General features: G+C 43.6%; 1 protein-coding gene across 1 annotated transcript; it reads left to right on the top strand.

Annotated features, from left to right (window-relative positions):
• Positions 1–14,632: 14,632 nt before the first annotated feature.
• On the top strand, positions 14,633–15,503 carry ARL14 (ADP ribosylation factor like GTPase 14). The gene has a single exon (XM_048506646.1). The coding sequence runs from the start codon at positions 14,754–14,756 to the stop codon at positions 15,321–15,323; it is 570 nt and encodes a 189-aa protein (XP_048362603.1). The 5' UTR covers positions 14,633–14,753; the 3' UTR covers positions 15,324–15,503.
• The last annotated feature ends 1,357 nt before the right edge of the window (positions 15,504–16,860 follow it).

Raw genomic sequence — 16,860 nt, 5'->3', positions numbered from 1 at the left:
GTGAAAAAAAAATTACCATCATTTTCAGGCCAGTTTCAGAATTAGATGTTAGATATTATTATGTAGGATAATGAAACACTGTACCACTGTACCACAATATATAGATGGCATGGTTTATACATGTAAAATGAAGTAGGAGATCCTTGCTTTCTACACATATACACTAAGTAGTAAAGTAGTAGTAAAAGGCTAGCAGAAAATTGCTAGCCTTTTAGCAGTTCACAGTCCTGCACGTAGGGCTGCATGAACACCTAGAGCTGCAAGCTCCAGGGTGGAAAATGCCTGGAGATTTGGGGGGGGGGTGGAACCTGAGGAGGGGAGGGGGAGGGACTTCGATGCCATAGATTCCACGTTTCAAAGCAGCCGTTTTCTCCAGATGAACTGATCTGTGTCACCTAGAGAGAGATCTCCACAGATTTGCAACCCTGTGGTTACCTGACCAGGTGATCCAGAAGCTGCTACATTATCAGTGAGCTCCTTTGTGCAGTTAAGCTTGCAAAATGTGTACTTGTTTGTGCTCATGTCAAACAATGGAAACCTTACACAATTACTCATTTTTCCCCTAAGATATCTGTGCTTCCTTATAACCTCTTAAACTCAGCAAATACTTGGCCTATTGTTTCTTATCAGAAGAAAGTCCAAACCAAATGCCCAGACTAATAATGCAATGCTGCCCTCCATATCTTGGGAGAAAGTGTTCCTCCTCCATGGCAACCACTCCAGCCCCTCCTGCTCAGTTGCCACCCCAGGGCCACAACAATGACTCTAAGACCCCTGCTACACCATCCAAGATTTGAGTCTGCTGCCCTCTTGCCCACTCCCCTCCACAGACGCTGAGTCTGCCAGCTGTATTGCTTCCCCTGTGCTACTGACTCCAGGGGCCCCATGATTCCCTGCCCCCTCAGGGATATCTTCCCAGATATCTTCCACCAGATGACAGAGTCCCCTCTTCCTAGAGTAGGCACACACATATTTACTTCATTCATGTACTGCATTCCCCAATGGCCACCCAAAATGGCTTCCATCATTCTCCTCTCCTCATTTGATCCTCACACCAGTTTTGTGAGAGATTTTAGTCTGCTTGAGTCTAGCTTCCATGGCATGTGGGAGGGTGTGAAACTGAATCTCCCTGATCCTAGTCTGATACTTCAACCACCACAACACCGTGGTTCGTTCACCCAAACCACCCACTGGTCCATCTCCCCTTCACACAGCAGCCTTTGAGGTGAATGCCGGGAGTGGGGGGGGGGGGCACCAGATGTAAGGTCAGTCTTGGAGGGGCTGCTGGGATCGGGTGTGTGAGGTAGTATTATCAGGGCAGCACTCAGCCATGAAAGACAGAAGCAGATTTGGGAATCAGACTCCTGTTTACCTGTAAGTGCATGGCTACCCCTTTGGGTCCTGCCTCTGGAACTGGGGTTCCTGTTGGGTTCTGAAACGGGAGAGGTCAGCCACAAAATTGTGTGTTGGCACAAAGGGCGTGCCCAATAGTGCATGGTGCCCTTTTCTGTGCTTTTTCTGCCACCAAAGTGCCTTGCCACTCTCTCTAAGTCTACATAGGTCTGAGACAGGGTCTTGTGCCTTGCGTGCTACCTTGCGAGTTGTGCTTGCTAGGGTTTTTGTAGGGCTAGGGTGGTAGTGATTGGCTGCTACCTGGTAGGGATATGATTGTTCACCCCTGCAGTCAAACCCCCTGAGCTGCTTCAGACTTAATGGGCAGGGGCTTGGTAATGAGGGGGCACTCGATTTTTGAATCAGTTGATGCTTATAGACTATTATATGTTTTTTGCTGGCATAACTTTCTGTCTCTGATGGGGGTGTTCCCAGTTTGAAAGGGATTAGGAAGCTTACTAATTCAGCCCACCACCATACCAGTGCTGTGGCCTCAGTTGTGTTGATAGGCAGCCACTGGAGGCCTGTGACGGCATAACTGACCCTTATGAGAGCCAGTGTGGTATAGTAGTTAAGAGCAGGTGAACTCTAATCTGGTAAACTGGGTTTGATTTCCCACTCCTCCACATGAGTGGCAGAGTCTTATCTGGTGAACTAGATTTGTTTCCCCACTCCTACGCTCCTGCTGGATCTTGCATATTTGGAATGCTTTAGGAAGTACTGAGGAGGAAGAGAAAGAGCAACAAGGTGGACAATGAAATAATGACAAAATTCAAAACCGGTATCTCGCTCTTTGCCAAGTGCTTCCCATTTTTATTTATGTATTATTTAATTTTACGATGTAGCCTGCCTTTCATACACTACAATGCTGAAGATAGCCTATTTCAGGGTCCCTGGTATCTCCTACCCATGCACTGAGTCGCCCAAACCTGCTTAAATCAGCAGGGATTCTGCACTGTATGTCCTCATTTATATTTGTGAGGGCTGGAAAAGGCTGCTTTCAAGACACACACAGTTCTGTACCCAGTGTGATTTTTGACTTTATTTCTCTTTGAATGGCAGATCCCATATCCTGCAAAGTTCCCTTAAGCAGTCTGCTGTGTGGCGTAGTGGGTTGCTGCCCAAGAAACACACCCAAAGTCCCCTTGAGCACACTGAACATATTCTGCTGTTCTATGGAACTCCCGCCCACACCACTGAGAAAAAGAATTTGCAATCCAACAGGGGCAAAACTTCCCAGTGCTGAAAAGGACAGAGTCCAGAGATTTAAACTGAGCCATAGTTTATGAACACAGTAAAACAGAAACTCCTACTACCGTCCAAAATCTTCAAATCCAGGTTCCAGTAGGCCTCATATTTTATAGGAAAGTTCTCCACCAAGGCCTCCACACCCTTATTGAGTTCCAGGGTGTTGGCTGCTCTGGCTGCTTATGAGCATAGTGATGACTGCTGGGACAATCTTTCTAGCCTTGGCTGCCTTGGCTTCCTGTTACCTGGCAACTTGTCTTGGGTGGATTTTCTTGCCTTCCTATTACTTAATCAAAGCCTTCTTCCATGTCTGTATGGAAACTATTCTCTGGCTTCTTCCTTTGCAGGAGCAATCTTATGGGTCCTGTTTTGCTAAGGACTATGAGATGAACTTTGAAGTTGTCCCAGAGGGCGGAAGCACTGCGATGCTCTCCAATCAAGTCTGCTGTGCTGGCCCCATCACTGAGCCAGGATGAAGATGAAATGTCTGACTGAAAGCATTAATCACCTTCTGCTCCATCTTACATAAACACTTAATGTCATGCCCCCAAAGAAGCTCTTACTATTCTTTATTAAGTCTCAGTTGTCCCTTTAGTTACAATGGGTTTAGTTCTTTTGTATAGTGTTCTAAGGGAGGGAACTGTAGTTAGACCCTGTCCCTTTAAGAAATCCCCTAGAGGCAGTCTTCCTTTCAATACCCAGTAGAGCCCCTGTTTAGTTAGTTTAGTCCAAGGTACCAGCAGAGTTGGGAGGCTGCAATACCTCTTATGTCTATGGCACAAGTGTCAAACTCACGGCCCTCCAGATGTTATGATGCTGGCAGGGGATTATGGGAACTGTAGCCAATAACATCTGGAGGGCCGCAAGTTTGACACTATGGTCTATGGTATATAGTCTATAGAGAATCAAGTTAAGATGTTAACAGAAAGTAGAATCCAGATCAAGAACACTGAAGGAACCAAGAGGAAGCCCAGACAAAGTGGACTTTCCTGGAAGAAGTCAGGAAAGGATCAAAGTCTCAAGCTTCAAGTTGTTCCAGTCAAGCAAGTACTTTTATTTTAGTCAGACCCTGGGAGGAGTTAGGGTCCCAATTCTTCTAGCAATAGATCTTTTTTCTGAACTGTTACACCTTGCTTGTGAGTCTCCCACTCTGTTCTGGGCGAGTACAGGGCACCTAAGACTGTTTTACTTGGGGAAGAGAACACTTAATGTGTGAGAGGCTCAGTCTTGGTATTACATACCTCCATGAAAGGGCATTTGGAAGGACTGCTGAGAAGAAGAAGAAGAAGAAGAAGAAGAAGCAATGAAGAAGGTAAAGAAGCAACAAATGCAAAAGAAATAAATAAATAAAGAAGAAGAAGCTAGAAGAAGAAATGTACAGAGGAGGGGATGGAGGAGAGAGGAGGGAGTGAGGGAGGGAGGGAGGAGTTTGGATTTATATCCCCCTTTCTCTCCTGCAGGAGACTCAAAGGGGCTTACAATCTCCTTTCCCTTCCCCCCTCACAACAAACACCCTGTGAGGTAGGTGGGGCTGAGAGAGCTCCAAGAAGCTGTGACTAGCCCAAGGTCACCCAGCTGGTGTGTGAGGGAGTGCACAGGCTAATCTGAATTCCCCAGATAAGCCTCCACAGCTCAGGCGGCAGAGCTGGGAATCAAACCCGGTTCCTCTAGATTAGATACACAAGCTCTTCACCTCCTATGCCACTGCTGCTGAAAATATACTAGTAAAAAGATTACAGTTTTTAAGAGATCTGAATGTGGTTTGACATAGGTGTCAATTCCTCAGATGTACACACATGAGATTGGGAAGGAGGTTGCGCTCTCTGTGCTGGAGATCTGCCTTTCATAAATCAAAGTGCTCAGACAAACAAAACGATAACTTAGGCTAGCAACCATCCATAAAATTCTGACACCAAATCCTGACAGAGTTAAATGTGCTTATGCTGATTAATTTCAGTGAATGTGTGCACTCACAGAGTTGGAATGCAGGTCCACCTTCCTCGGAAGGTACGGACTCTTTTTGCCAGTTTCGTCGTAATGTCAGCTCCCTGCATCAGGACCCAATAAATACTCAGTTGGTTCAAGGATTTATTTGGCTGACATCAGAGAACAATGAAAAAGACGAAACTGGCAAAAAGGCGCCAAGCAGTTGATAATATGCATCACACCTCCTCACCCCCACATGAGAACATTACAGAGTAGAGAAACCCAGACTTGGGGCGGTGGGGCCCATTGCAGCAGTAGACTCCCAAGGTCAGGCTGAAAGATAGCCAAGCACCTGCAAAAGTGAAAGCAACTCAGAACAGCACCCCCGTCCCACATCCAGGCTTAACACAGGCCCACTCTGCACAGGGCATTAAACACATGTTTAGAATGGGAAAAATCCATTATGAGGGGCGCTTCACACAGATCCCGCCCCTAAAGCGAGTCAGCCCTGTGCTATTTCCCCCAAAACATTTTTTTTATTTTTGAGAACAGCCGGGCAGGAGGCACTTTATTCGGCTGTGCTTTCCTCTTTAAAAGTTTCGCGGCTCGCATCTGCGTAGCCATGCAGGTGCAGATGGTCATATCGTGAAATGGCAGGATGTATCAGATGTATCAGCAACCCACATTGTTTCCGTGGGCTTCAATTGCTGCCTGCATGGATGCACGCAAACGCAAAAATAGGAAAGTAGGTTACTTTATCCTGACTGCAACCTGCTATACATTTGCTGTGCGGAAAGGGCCTCAGTTTGGTTGTGGCCTGCATACTTGAAAAATACTTCTCCAGCATAATATTTTAATTCTCAACTAACACATCTGATCAGGCTACTTCCATAGGATTTTCTTGACCTTCCACTGTTACCTTTTCCTTGATCTAGATCAGTGGTTCTCAACCTTCCTAATGCCGTGACCCTTTAATACAGTTCCTCATGTTGTGGTGACCCCCAACCCTAACATTTATCCATTTTACAGATGGAGAACACTCATGCAGAGAGTCTTGGGCGACCCCTGTGAAAGGGTCGTTCGACCCCCAAAGGGGTCCTGACCCACAGGTTGAGAACCACTGATCTAGATAGCCCAGACATGCCTGATCTCAGCAGATCTCAGGAAGCTATGTAGTGCTGACCCTAGTTAGTATTTGGATGGAGACTATTTGGATGGAGACAAGAGTCATAATGCAGAGGCAGGCAGTGGCAAACCATCTCTGAATGACTCCTCCCTTGAAAGCCCTCAGGGTAACCATAATTTAGCTGCAACTTGATGGCAAAAAAATGTTACTCCTGGCTGATGTTTTCCATTAAGAAAAACCTGACACCCATTTTGGGTACCAGGTATTACTCCTGGGTACCAGGTATTACTCCTGGCTGATGTTTTCCATTAAGAAAAACCTGACACCCATTTTGGGTACCAGGTATTATCAAATATTCACATTAAAGCACTGAAGGGTTGTTGTTGTTGTTGTTTTTAATCTCTTTTACATATTGAACTGGCAATGTAACACTGAAGCATTCTAATACAAAATAGCATGGTGGGTTGCATCAAACTCTGTCAATTTCACATAGAACTTGCGATCTTAATGTTCAGGCAGAAATACAAACTAGAATGGTGGATTGATCAGCTTGTCAATGTCATATCAAACTACCAATGTAATGTTAGGGCAAAGAACAATTTTGAAGGTGGAGGTGACTGAAAAGAGTCCCAGGAGTAATCATTGCATACAATTGGGGACTGTTACAATCACAATTGCATTTTTGCAGATCAAATTTGGCTGGAAAGCGTGGTTCTGTGTAGGGATGGAGGCTACATGTTTCTGTTCCTTCAGGTAATTTGTCTTCCATTTTGGGTTGATAGTTCTCAAGAGTAGAAATGGAGGCTGAGGAATTTTTGAATTGTGCCTCAAAATGTAGTTGTGCAGCAGCAGTAACAATAGAGCACCACCACAAAAAAGGGGAGAGGGTTGTTCTTCTGTGTCATGGATGACATCTCACCATCACCAACAATAATACATTTTCAGCAGTAGAACGTGGAATAAATTCAACTGAAGAGACAAGGGGAGAAAGGATGTGTGTGGAATGATTTCACAGAACATGCTTCCAAGACACAAGGTTTGACTGCTGGGAAAATCTGTGGTAAGTTGTGCATGCAGAAAAGGCCATGGTGTTGATACTGAATGTGGTAGCTCTTTCTCAGCTTAGCAGCCATTTGCACATGTAGAAAGAAAGACCAGGGACATCTCTCACTCCTGCAACTTTGCCGTTTCCTGGAAGCCAAATATAACTTTTCTTATGTAAGCCGCACAATGCTTTTCAGTAAATTCGATGTACAGCAGTTGTATTGACAGCAACACATCGAAGCCAAACGTTAGTCCCGAGATTCTTTTAAAGCAGTGAGGTTCCCAAGATTCTTTTTAAGCAGTGAGGTATACTGTTTGTTCTGCTGATAAGCAATCTGACTCATCTTGCTTTTCCTTACCCTGTTAGACTGTTTGGACCGGGGCATTGTGGAATTAACTCCTCCTCTTCTGTACATGTTAACTGGAATCACCATCTGGCATTGCAACAAAGAGGTTATTGTGGAGGGAACAAAACTCTTCAGCAAGCCACAAGCCACAACTTTTAATGACACCTCATTGATGCGCACCCAAGTAACATGCTTTCATTCCAAATCGCTGTGCCTCCTTGAAACAGCCAGATCTTATCCCTGTGTCCTCAGAAGGAAGTCCCACTGACTGCACCCTCCACACAACAGCAATCAGGGCTTTTGTGTGAAAGCAAGATAAACTATTTCAGGAGCCTGGGTTGATGTTGAAATCTCTTGGCAGTGAGCACACTCAGGAGGAGGGGCAGATGATTCAGAACCAAGCCTTTGGAATAACATAGCACTATTAAAACAGACTTCCGGTATAGACTGATACCATTCAGATTAACTGACTATAGAAATCGTAGGAGCATGATCCACTTCACTGAAGGAAGTGGCAAAGCTCCAGAGATTTGAAAGGAGATGGACTGCATCCAGTATTAAGGAAGAAACGAGTTTAGCTGGAACGGAATATTAAGAAACTATTAAATTAATGCATTTCCTCGTTTAAAGAAGTGCAATTAGGTTATTAGAATGCAAAGTAGAAAGGGTACAGACCAAATATGTCAGTGTACTTTTGAACTGCAGCTCTTCAGCCATCATCTTCATCCTATTTAAATGCTCTGTAAAAAAATTTTTTCTGTCTGTGATGCTTCTCATTACGTAGCTTAGTTGAAGCAGAGTGTTATGTCCTTATTTGTCCTCCCTTCAGTGCTGTAAATAGGAAAGGTGTGAGTGGAGGCAGAATAGAATGATTTGAGTGAATATGTAACGGGACACATAATACAGAAAGGTGGAAAAACCCTTTATAAAACATCCACATTGGTCCATAGATAAATATTCTCAGTATTGGTTCTGGTGGGTTTTCCAGGCTGTGTGGCCGTGGTCTGGTGGATCTTGTTCCTAACGTTTTGCCTGCATCTGTGGCTGGCATCTTCAGAGATGTATCACAGAGAGAAGTCTGTGATACCCCTCTGAGATACACCTCTGAAGATGCCAGTCACAGATGCAGGCAAAACGTTAGGAACAAGATCCACCAGACCACGGCCACACAGCCCGGAAAACCCACCAGAACCAGTTCAATCTGGCCGTGAAAGCCTTCGACAATACATTCTCAGCATTTATTGCTTTCAGAAGCCTGTTTAATACTGCACTGTCCACTGTTTAAAAATCAGGTATGGGGAATTTGGAGTACTGTGCAAACATGATTAGTTGACTATATTTATGACATATTTTTATTTGATAGTGCCACTTCTTGCTCTACACTTGGAGAATTTGGTTGCCAAACCTCCAGGTGGGCCCTGAAGATTTCCCAGCAACCAATATCTGTTCCCCTGGGAAACATGGCTGCATGGAAAGTGTGCTATTATACCGGCTGAAGGCTCTCCCCTCCCCAAACCAGGCCCTCCACAGGCTTCACCCCCAAATCCCCAGGATTTCCCAACCCAGAGTTGGCAATCCCATCAGGGAACCCGTTTGTATTGATGATTTTGTAAGATTACCTGATGCTGGAGGCTGACTGGGAAGGGCTGTAAGCAGTGGGATGGATTGCAGGCAACATGTCACAATGAAAGCAAACAGAATATGGAATTTGGGCCCAGAAACAGGGTTCCAGATTACAGATTACAGCTGCCTTACCAGGCAGCCTTGAGACAAATCACAATTTCAGTTTCAAGTTCCTTAATGGAGGCATACATCACAGCTGCTGAGATTAAGAAAAATCGCTACCCACCCTGAACCTCAAGGGTAATAAATCATGCCATCATTTGAGGACATTCATCTTCATTAGATATCTCACTTGTTCCATTTTGTTGGTGCACAGCGCACTTTTTGTATAACAAATTTGTTTTAATGTATGCTTACTGAACGCTGTGTCTCCCTTCATGTATTTATGTATCTATTTAACATGCGTTGAGTATTAACTACAGCAGGCGATTAAGGTATTCTGCCCCACAGGCATTTATTAAAACAGCTCTTTTATTCCCAAATGTAACATTTCTTAAGCTGTTTGATATATTGGTGCTTCTGCCACTCAAAATAAGACTGCGCACTGTGCATGATCCTTTCTTGATATGTGCGATCACTATTTCATGTGCATGGGGACAACGTGGATTTTCTGTGCACATACGGTTTTGGTATGTGCAACCTCACATCATCTTAAAGTCCCATCACAGGTACCAAAACTGCGCACAGATACAATCTACAAACACTGCTCCATTCCCACATATTACACTATGTGTATTCAGATGATCATGCACAGTAGTAGTGGACTCTCCTGTTATGCATGGTTGGAGCACCAAAATCAAACAGCTGAAAAGGACTATTGAGTACAGCGTTTTAGGGCTGGCAACAGCAATTTCCACCCTTCGTTTCTCCATTCTTGTTTTTGAGGCCATATCAGCAAGTTGACTCAGGTTGGGTGGCTGTGGTCAAGAGGTACATGTACTTTTCTTTTCTTAAAATTTTATTTTGAATTGCAAACACAGAAGTAGTTTAAAAAACACCAGTAAACATCTCCAATGTGATATATTTTAAAAGAGTACGAATGATCAAATCGTTTTGATAGAATTACAAGTGGGGACTCCCACTTTGCTGTGCATAGCTTCTTCATCAGTGTATAAATTTTCTATACTTGCCCAGATAGGAATCAACAAGTCAGGTCTTAGGTAAAGATAAAAATAACTTGAGGATTAATAAATGGACAAGGATTAAAATATAACAGTCTAACCAGTAAAGATGTTTTGGAGTTGGTGGATAAATGACAGTGATTTAAAGATTCCATGACAGTTTTTCTAATCATATTAGAATGTCATGTCAGGATCCATGTAATGTTTAATTAATACAGTTTTCAGTAGATGTCCTTTTTGTTTAGTTATTTTCTATACTATAGAATCCTTTCTAATTCTATTCTGTTAAATATATTGTGAAAATCAATAAAAATATTGTATTGTCGAAGGCTTTCACGGCCGGAATCACTTGGGTGCTGTGTTGTCTGAGCTCAATATGGTCAGAATTCTTAGTTAGTATTTCCGCTCTCCCGAGTGAAAGCCTGGCATCTGTGGCTGGCATCTTCAGATGATCCTCTGAAGATGCCAGCCACAGATGCAGGCGAAACGTCAGGAGAGAATGCTGCTAGAACATGGCCACACAGCCCAGAAACCACACAGCACCCAAATAAAAATATTTTTAACTCATATCTTAGGCAATAAACTGTAGCTTGTACAAAAAGTTCCCAAGTACTGGGCTAAATTTAGTATAGAAAATCTATGCCCTGTTGAAGAACCTATGCACAACAAAACAGGGGTCATCCGGAAAATCCTGCCCATATCGTTGCTTCACATTTATTTTTGTTATCTTGTCACTCACTTTGGCACTTACCTGGAGTGCATTTGCTTGAGGTTTGATTCAGCATATGTTTTGATGACCTACTGTATATTTTTGTAGTCTGACTTTTTCCCTATAGGGCCTTTCATTCTGCTTACCTGCTATTTGGTAGATACATGTGCATTTGTCTGTCCTCTTATTCATGTGTTATTCTTGTGATACTGCTACACTTTGTTATTAAATGAGCACTTTACAGGGGCAGGGCAAGGGGGAACTGCGCCCAGGGCACACATGCCCCCTGCCCCCTGCTGCGGTGGCACCTGCCCCCGCCCGCCCCGGAACCCTAACCCTAATGCCCCCTACAACCTGGCCACGCCCCCACCACAGCGCCGCCTGGGGCATCATCCCCCCCGTCCCGTTGGTGCTACACCACTGGCACTTTGCATCCTATTATTAATTTTTTTACTAGCCAATAGTTTGGGTATAATAGGTATCCCGGTTTGATTAGCTTGACCCACTTCACACACACACACACAAATTGGTGACCGGGGAAGACTGGCAACCCTAGTTCCACCCCCAAAATCTTCAGATATTTCTCAACCCAAATCTGGCAAGACTGATATGGATCAAAGCAGAATCATATAATACTGATCTTGCAATCATTTGGTGGGGGTGGGGTTTGCTAATAAGTGTCTGGGTTCAGTCTGAGGTTCTGTTTATTATTTGTACACCCCTTTATGGCCAGGGATTTACATATCTACGGGATCACCTCTCTCCTGTTACGAGTCTCTGATGATCTGGAAAGTATAAGTTGTCTCAGCCTGTGAGTAGGTCTTTTTGGTTATAGTTCGCCTTCTGGTGGAATAATTTTCCCTAACAAGTTAGGAAAGCCTCCGTCCTTCTGCCATTCCTTAAACCATATAACACATTTGTCAGCAGGCCTGTTTGTAAATTACTTTGCTGTTCCTAATTTTTTATTTTATAGCTATTTTATTGCTATCTATGGTTGTTCGGTATTTAACAATCCATTTTGGGTCTTTTAAAGAAAAGTGTACTATAAATGAGATAAATAAATAGCCCTTCCCCACAACTGACTCCCAACAACTGGTATGGAAAGGTTCCTACCTCTGAAGATTCCATTTAGCTGTCATAGCTAACTGGGTGGAATGGGAAGAAAAGTCAGTCCAGAAAAAGAGTCCAAATCCTGCCCCCCACAAAAGGAAGGACGGAGGGAAGAAGAGCCTGCCCTGCCAGCCCTGGGCAGCTTAGTGGGGTAGTGCACTTCAGGCCCTGATGGGCCGAGAGTTTCGAAGAGCCAGAGAACTCCTCCTCCAACTGGAAGAAGCCAAGGTTTCACTGGTTTGCAGTGGTGGCTGCTGCCTGCCTGGCATGGTGGCCAATCATTCCCTGGGCTTTTGTGGCCCCAGAATGGCAGCCCCCAGGCCATTGGTCCCCGGAACTTTTTCCTGGTGGCCTTTATGGCCAATCTTCCCTAATATATTATAACCATGATAGAACTATCCCCATTCATTTGTTTAATTCCTTTTTACGGCTAGTTTATTTAGGAAATGATCCAGCCTTTTATTGAGGAAACTGCAGGTTGGGAAACAATCTACCTGGTCATGTGTGGAAACAGGTGTGCTTTTTAAAAACCCAAACACTTAGAACGTTTCGCCCCAGCAGGATGAACACAGCATCCAGTAAATAAATGACTGATATACTTATTGCTTAACAAAACAATAATCCTTCATCCATGCTTCATCTGGAGGAACTGGGTTTGATTCCCCGCTCTGCCGCCTGAGCTGTGGAGGCTTATCTGGGGAATTCAGATTAGACTGGGCACTCCCACACAAGCCAGCTGCGTGACCTTGGGCTAGTCACAGTTCTTCTGAGATCTCTCAGCCCCACCTACCTCACAGTGTGTTTGTTGTGAGGGGGGAAGGAAAAGGAGTGTGTAAGCCCCTTTGAGTCTCCTGCAGGAGAGAAAGGGGGGATATAAATCCAACTCTTCTTCTTCTTCTTCTTCTTCTTCTTCTTCTTCTTCTTCTTCTTCTTCTTCTTCTTCTTCTTCTTCTTCAGGGGTGTGTCTTTTTATTTTTAAATTGTTATGCTTACATCTCTTAAACATACACCACGTGCTTATATGTATAAATGAAAACCACAATAAATTAAAAGTAAATGAAAAAAATTTCCAGGAAATCACCTCCCCTGCCCCAACAGGCACCTTGTGAGATAGGCAGAGCTGAAATAGTTCAGAAAGAACTGTGACTAGCCCAGGGGTAGGGAACCTGCGGCTCTCCAGATGTTCAGGAACTACAATTCCCATGCTGACAGAGGCTGATGGGAATTGTAGTTCCTGAACATCTGGAGAGCCACAGGTTCCCTACCCCTGGACTAGCCCAAAATCACACAGCAGGCTGCTTATGGAGGAACAGGGAATCAAACCTGGTTCTCCAGATCAGAGTCCACCACTCTGAACCACTATATCACACTGGCTCTCACCTGCTGCTCAGGATTGCTGCTTTTTCCTTATGCATGTAACCCTTCAATCTCCACTTTGTTTCACTATTGAAAACCAGGCTCCCTGCTTTGTTATTAATAATTTAAATGGAAAAATGTATATTTTCTCCTCTAAAATAGTAATAATTAAAAAAAACAACCCCAAATATGAATACTGAAACTGTGGAAGCCGAGGGATTAAACATCTCTGTCTTCCTTTCATGGCTCCAAAGCAAACTGATGCTACATGAGCCTACAATTTGCATTTTTTACATAGAACAAGTTTGAGCCCATTGGAACCTGGAAACCTTTAAGGGTTGCCATTTCACCCACTCCTGGTGATGTCCTACTTATCATATTTTACATAATGATAAGTTCGCATCAGAAGGCCAAAGTCTGCCAGGTTCATTAGTCTTTAATTGTTTAGAAACTGGGTGTTGTAGGACATCACCTATGTTTAGTGCCTGTAGGCAGTCTCTGCCTATGCGCTTACTCTAAGGCCCCTTCCGCACACGCAAAATAATGCGTTTTCAAACCACTTTCACAACTGTTTGCAGGTGGATTTTGCCATTCCGCACAGCTTCAAAGAGCACTGAAAGGAGTTTGAAAGTGCATTATTCTGCATGTGCGGAATGAGCCCATGAGAAGTGAGAGATCTAACTTCTCAGAATGAAACATGTAGGATGGTTGCTGCGAGTTCAGTACCTTCTTTCCTGACAACTTCTGGATCCATGGTGACTTCACTATGGATCCAAATCTCTCTCAGTGTTCTCAGAGAATATGGCACTCCCACAAGCCAACAGGTCTGCTTGTCAAAAGCACGACCAGAACAACAGGAACACGTGATAAATATATATTAACACAGAGGTGGGATCCAGCAGGTTCTCACAGGTTCCTGAGAGTAGGTTACTAATTATTTGTGTGTGCCGAGAGGGGGTTACTAATTGGTGATTTTGCCACGTGATTTTGGCCTTAGTCACGCCCCTCTTCTCAGCAGCAGCGCACAGAACTTGAAGCAGTCTAGCAGGAGGTGCATCGGTGTGCGTGGCAGCCTGTGCCTGCGTGCATCTGCTTCCCCTCAGCCTAAGGACTGGCACACACACAGCTGCTGCGTCCCTAAGCACAGCCCCCCGCCCCAGCAATGCCCCGCTACTGGAATGCCTGGCCACGCTACTGTCAGGCCCTCAGCCTAGCCCCATTACCACAGTTTGAATCCCACCACCATGGGAACCTGTTACTAAAATTTTTGGATCCCACCACTGTATTAACATCACTATCAGGAATTTTTGAGCAGTGCAATCTAACCCTGGGAATGTCACACAATTAATGGTATTTTAACGTCTAGTACTGCAATAACATGCCCACTTACATCTCATGAATTAAGAAAGACAAGGAGCTTCTTTAATACAAAAGTATGCTCAACTTTGGCATTGATCGACATCAGGAAGCAACCTTTGGCTGCTGTAACCAAATATTATTCAAGTCAGCTCCACCCTGCAGGTAGGCAGAGATGAAGGTTATATTTTAATAACTTTCTGTTTGCATACTGTCGTCCTGATAAGGCCACAGAACAAACATATACTTGCTCTTATTCCTGTTGCACGACAGAAAGCCTGATTTTCTGTTTCTTTCTTCTTTACTTGTCATTTTTCATTTGAAAAATCAAGAAAAACAAAATCGGCCCAATATATTTTTTTCAAAGAAGAATACTACCAAATTGTGTGGTAAAGATGGGGCTCGCGAGCTCCAGAGTCAAACAAGCCGACATCCTAATGCTTGGACTTGATTCGTCGGGGAAATCAACGCTTTTGTACATGATGAAGTTCAACGACATCTTCCTGACGTTTCCGACAGTTGGTTTCAACGTAGAGATGATAGAAACGGGAGAAAATGTTACCTTAACAGTTTGGGATGTTGGAGGACAGCACAGAATGAGGACTGCTTGGGACAACTACTTGGAAAATGCAGATGGTCTGGTCTATGTTGTGGACAGCGCTGACAGGCAACGCTTGGATGAGTCGAAGAGAGAGCTGGAGCTTATCTTGAAGAATGAAAGGGTAAAGAACGTGCCTGTGATTGTCCTAGCAAACAAACAGGATCTCCCTGGAGCTTTAGATGCTGAGGAAATCACTAGGAGATTCAACATGAAGAAGCACTGTCATGACCGAAATTGGTACGTACAGCCTTGCTGTGGTCTTACAGGGGATGGCCTGTCTGAAGCTCTCAGGAAACTAACATTGTTTGCAAAATCCCACGTGAAATCTAAACAAGAAGCTTTTAAGATTTTCAAACCAGATTAATTTATTTCTCTCTAACCAAGGTACATTAAGTAGGGGTACACAGTCAACATTTACCTGAACTTCTGACTTTTCAGGATTTGTTATGAGATAGAATGTACTTATAACAGGCCAGGTATGTTTTACTCCTTTGTACTGCTTTTCATAAATATTATTTTGCTGTATTTGAAGAATACAATAGAACTGCGGGCATTTTGAATTTGAATATCTGCAAAGCTGCATAAAGAAAAGAATCTCCTGTGTTCTTAAATCATCTGTTATCCATTTCATAACTGACAGGGTAACTGTAAGGATCTAAAGATAACTTTACAACGTAATTCATAAGCAACTGACTGAATACAGTTTGGATGCAGTTCTGTTTACTGTAAATGCCTAAAAGCTATAGAAATTAATTTAGTCTTACATTCTGACTGCAAATGTACACCAGTAGATCAAGCAACATAATGCCAAAATGTGCAACATTTATATGTGTGCATGTGATCACAGAACCTGTATAACATTTGTTAAAAACTCATTTTTATTTGGACTTTTTCATTAAATCAGAAAGAGCTTTGTAAAACATAAAACGGTATTTTTATTATACTTTATCTTGCTTTTCAACCATAATTTGGCTCCCAGATAAAGTCACAGCACTTGGAAGTACACTACAAAATGCTACCTGGGGAATGGGCTTTCAGCTAGGTGTGGACCAAGGCATAATGGAGGAACGCTTAGCTGCTTCTTCAGCAATGGCACTTCTGGTATAAAATGGGATGCTTGTTTCTATTATAGGCTGTTTTCTCCCAGCCATTTTGCTCCTTGACTTCCTGACCATAGCAATGAATAAAAGATTTGTGAATTCATCTGCCATTTCCTGGACCTGGAATGCTCTGTTTGGGTCCTAGTCAGAGGTGGGATCCAGCAGGTTCTCACCAGTTCCCGGGAGTGGGTTACTAATTATTTGTGTGTGCCGAGAGGGGGTTACTAATTGGGTCTGCTTTTAAGTTAGAAATTCCATTAGGTCCAAAAATCATAAAGTCCAGTTGTTTCCTATGTGGCTGGTTAGCGAAGGTAGAAAACGGGATAATTCTCCCTGTTGGGCTGTTGTAAAAACATGTTTTAGAAATATGGTAAAGTTCCTTGTTTAAGGAAAGTATCCTTCTTCTGATTTCTAGAAACAAAATTAAGTATTTGAAAGTATTAAGTATTTGACAGGCAGTCAATTAGAGGAGATGTAGTTGTTTCTGTTGGCAGTAGACGATAGGACTTGCTATAATGAGTTTAAATTATGGACAGAAAGATACCAGCTGGAAATTAGGATCTTTTTAAAAGAGTTTTTTACAAGTAACAGAGAAATTATTAATGCCCCACCCTTGGAATGCCCCTGCCGTGCCACGCCCAGCCCCATTTGGCGCTACGCCACTGTTGGAATCCCACCACCATGGGAACCTGTTACTAAAATTTTTGGATCCCACCACTGGTCCTAGTGCCTCCCTAGTTCTGTCCCCAAGGCACTAGGGCCCAAGCAGAACATTCTAGAACAAACACGGCGCAGGAAATG

Source organism: Sphaerodactylus townsendi, linkage group LG08 (assembly GCF_021028975.2).
Source record: "Sphaerodactylus townsendi isolate TG3544 linkage group LG08, MPM_Stown_v2.3, whole genome shotgun sequence".
NCBI classification, from domain to species: Eukaryota; Metazoa; Chordata; class Lepidosauria; order Squamata; family Sphaerodactylidae; genus Sphaerodactylus; species Sphaerodactylus townsendi.
This window is presented reverse-complemented; position numbering and strand designations above follow the sequence as displayed.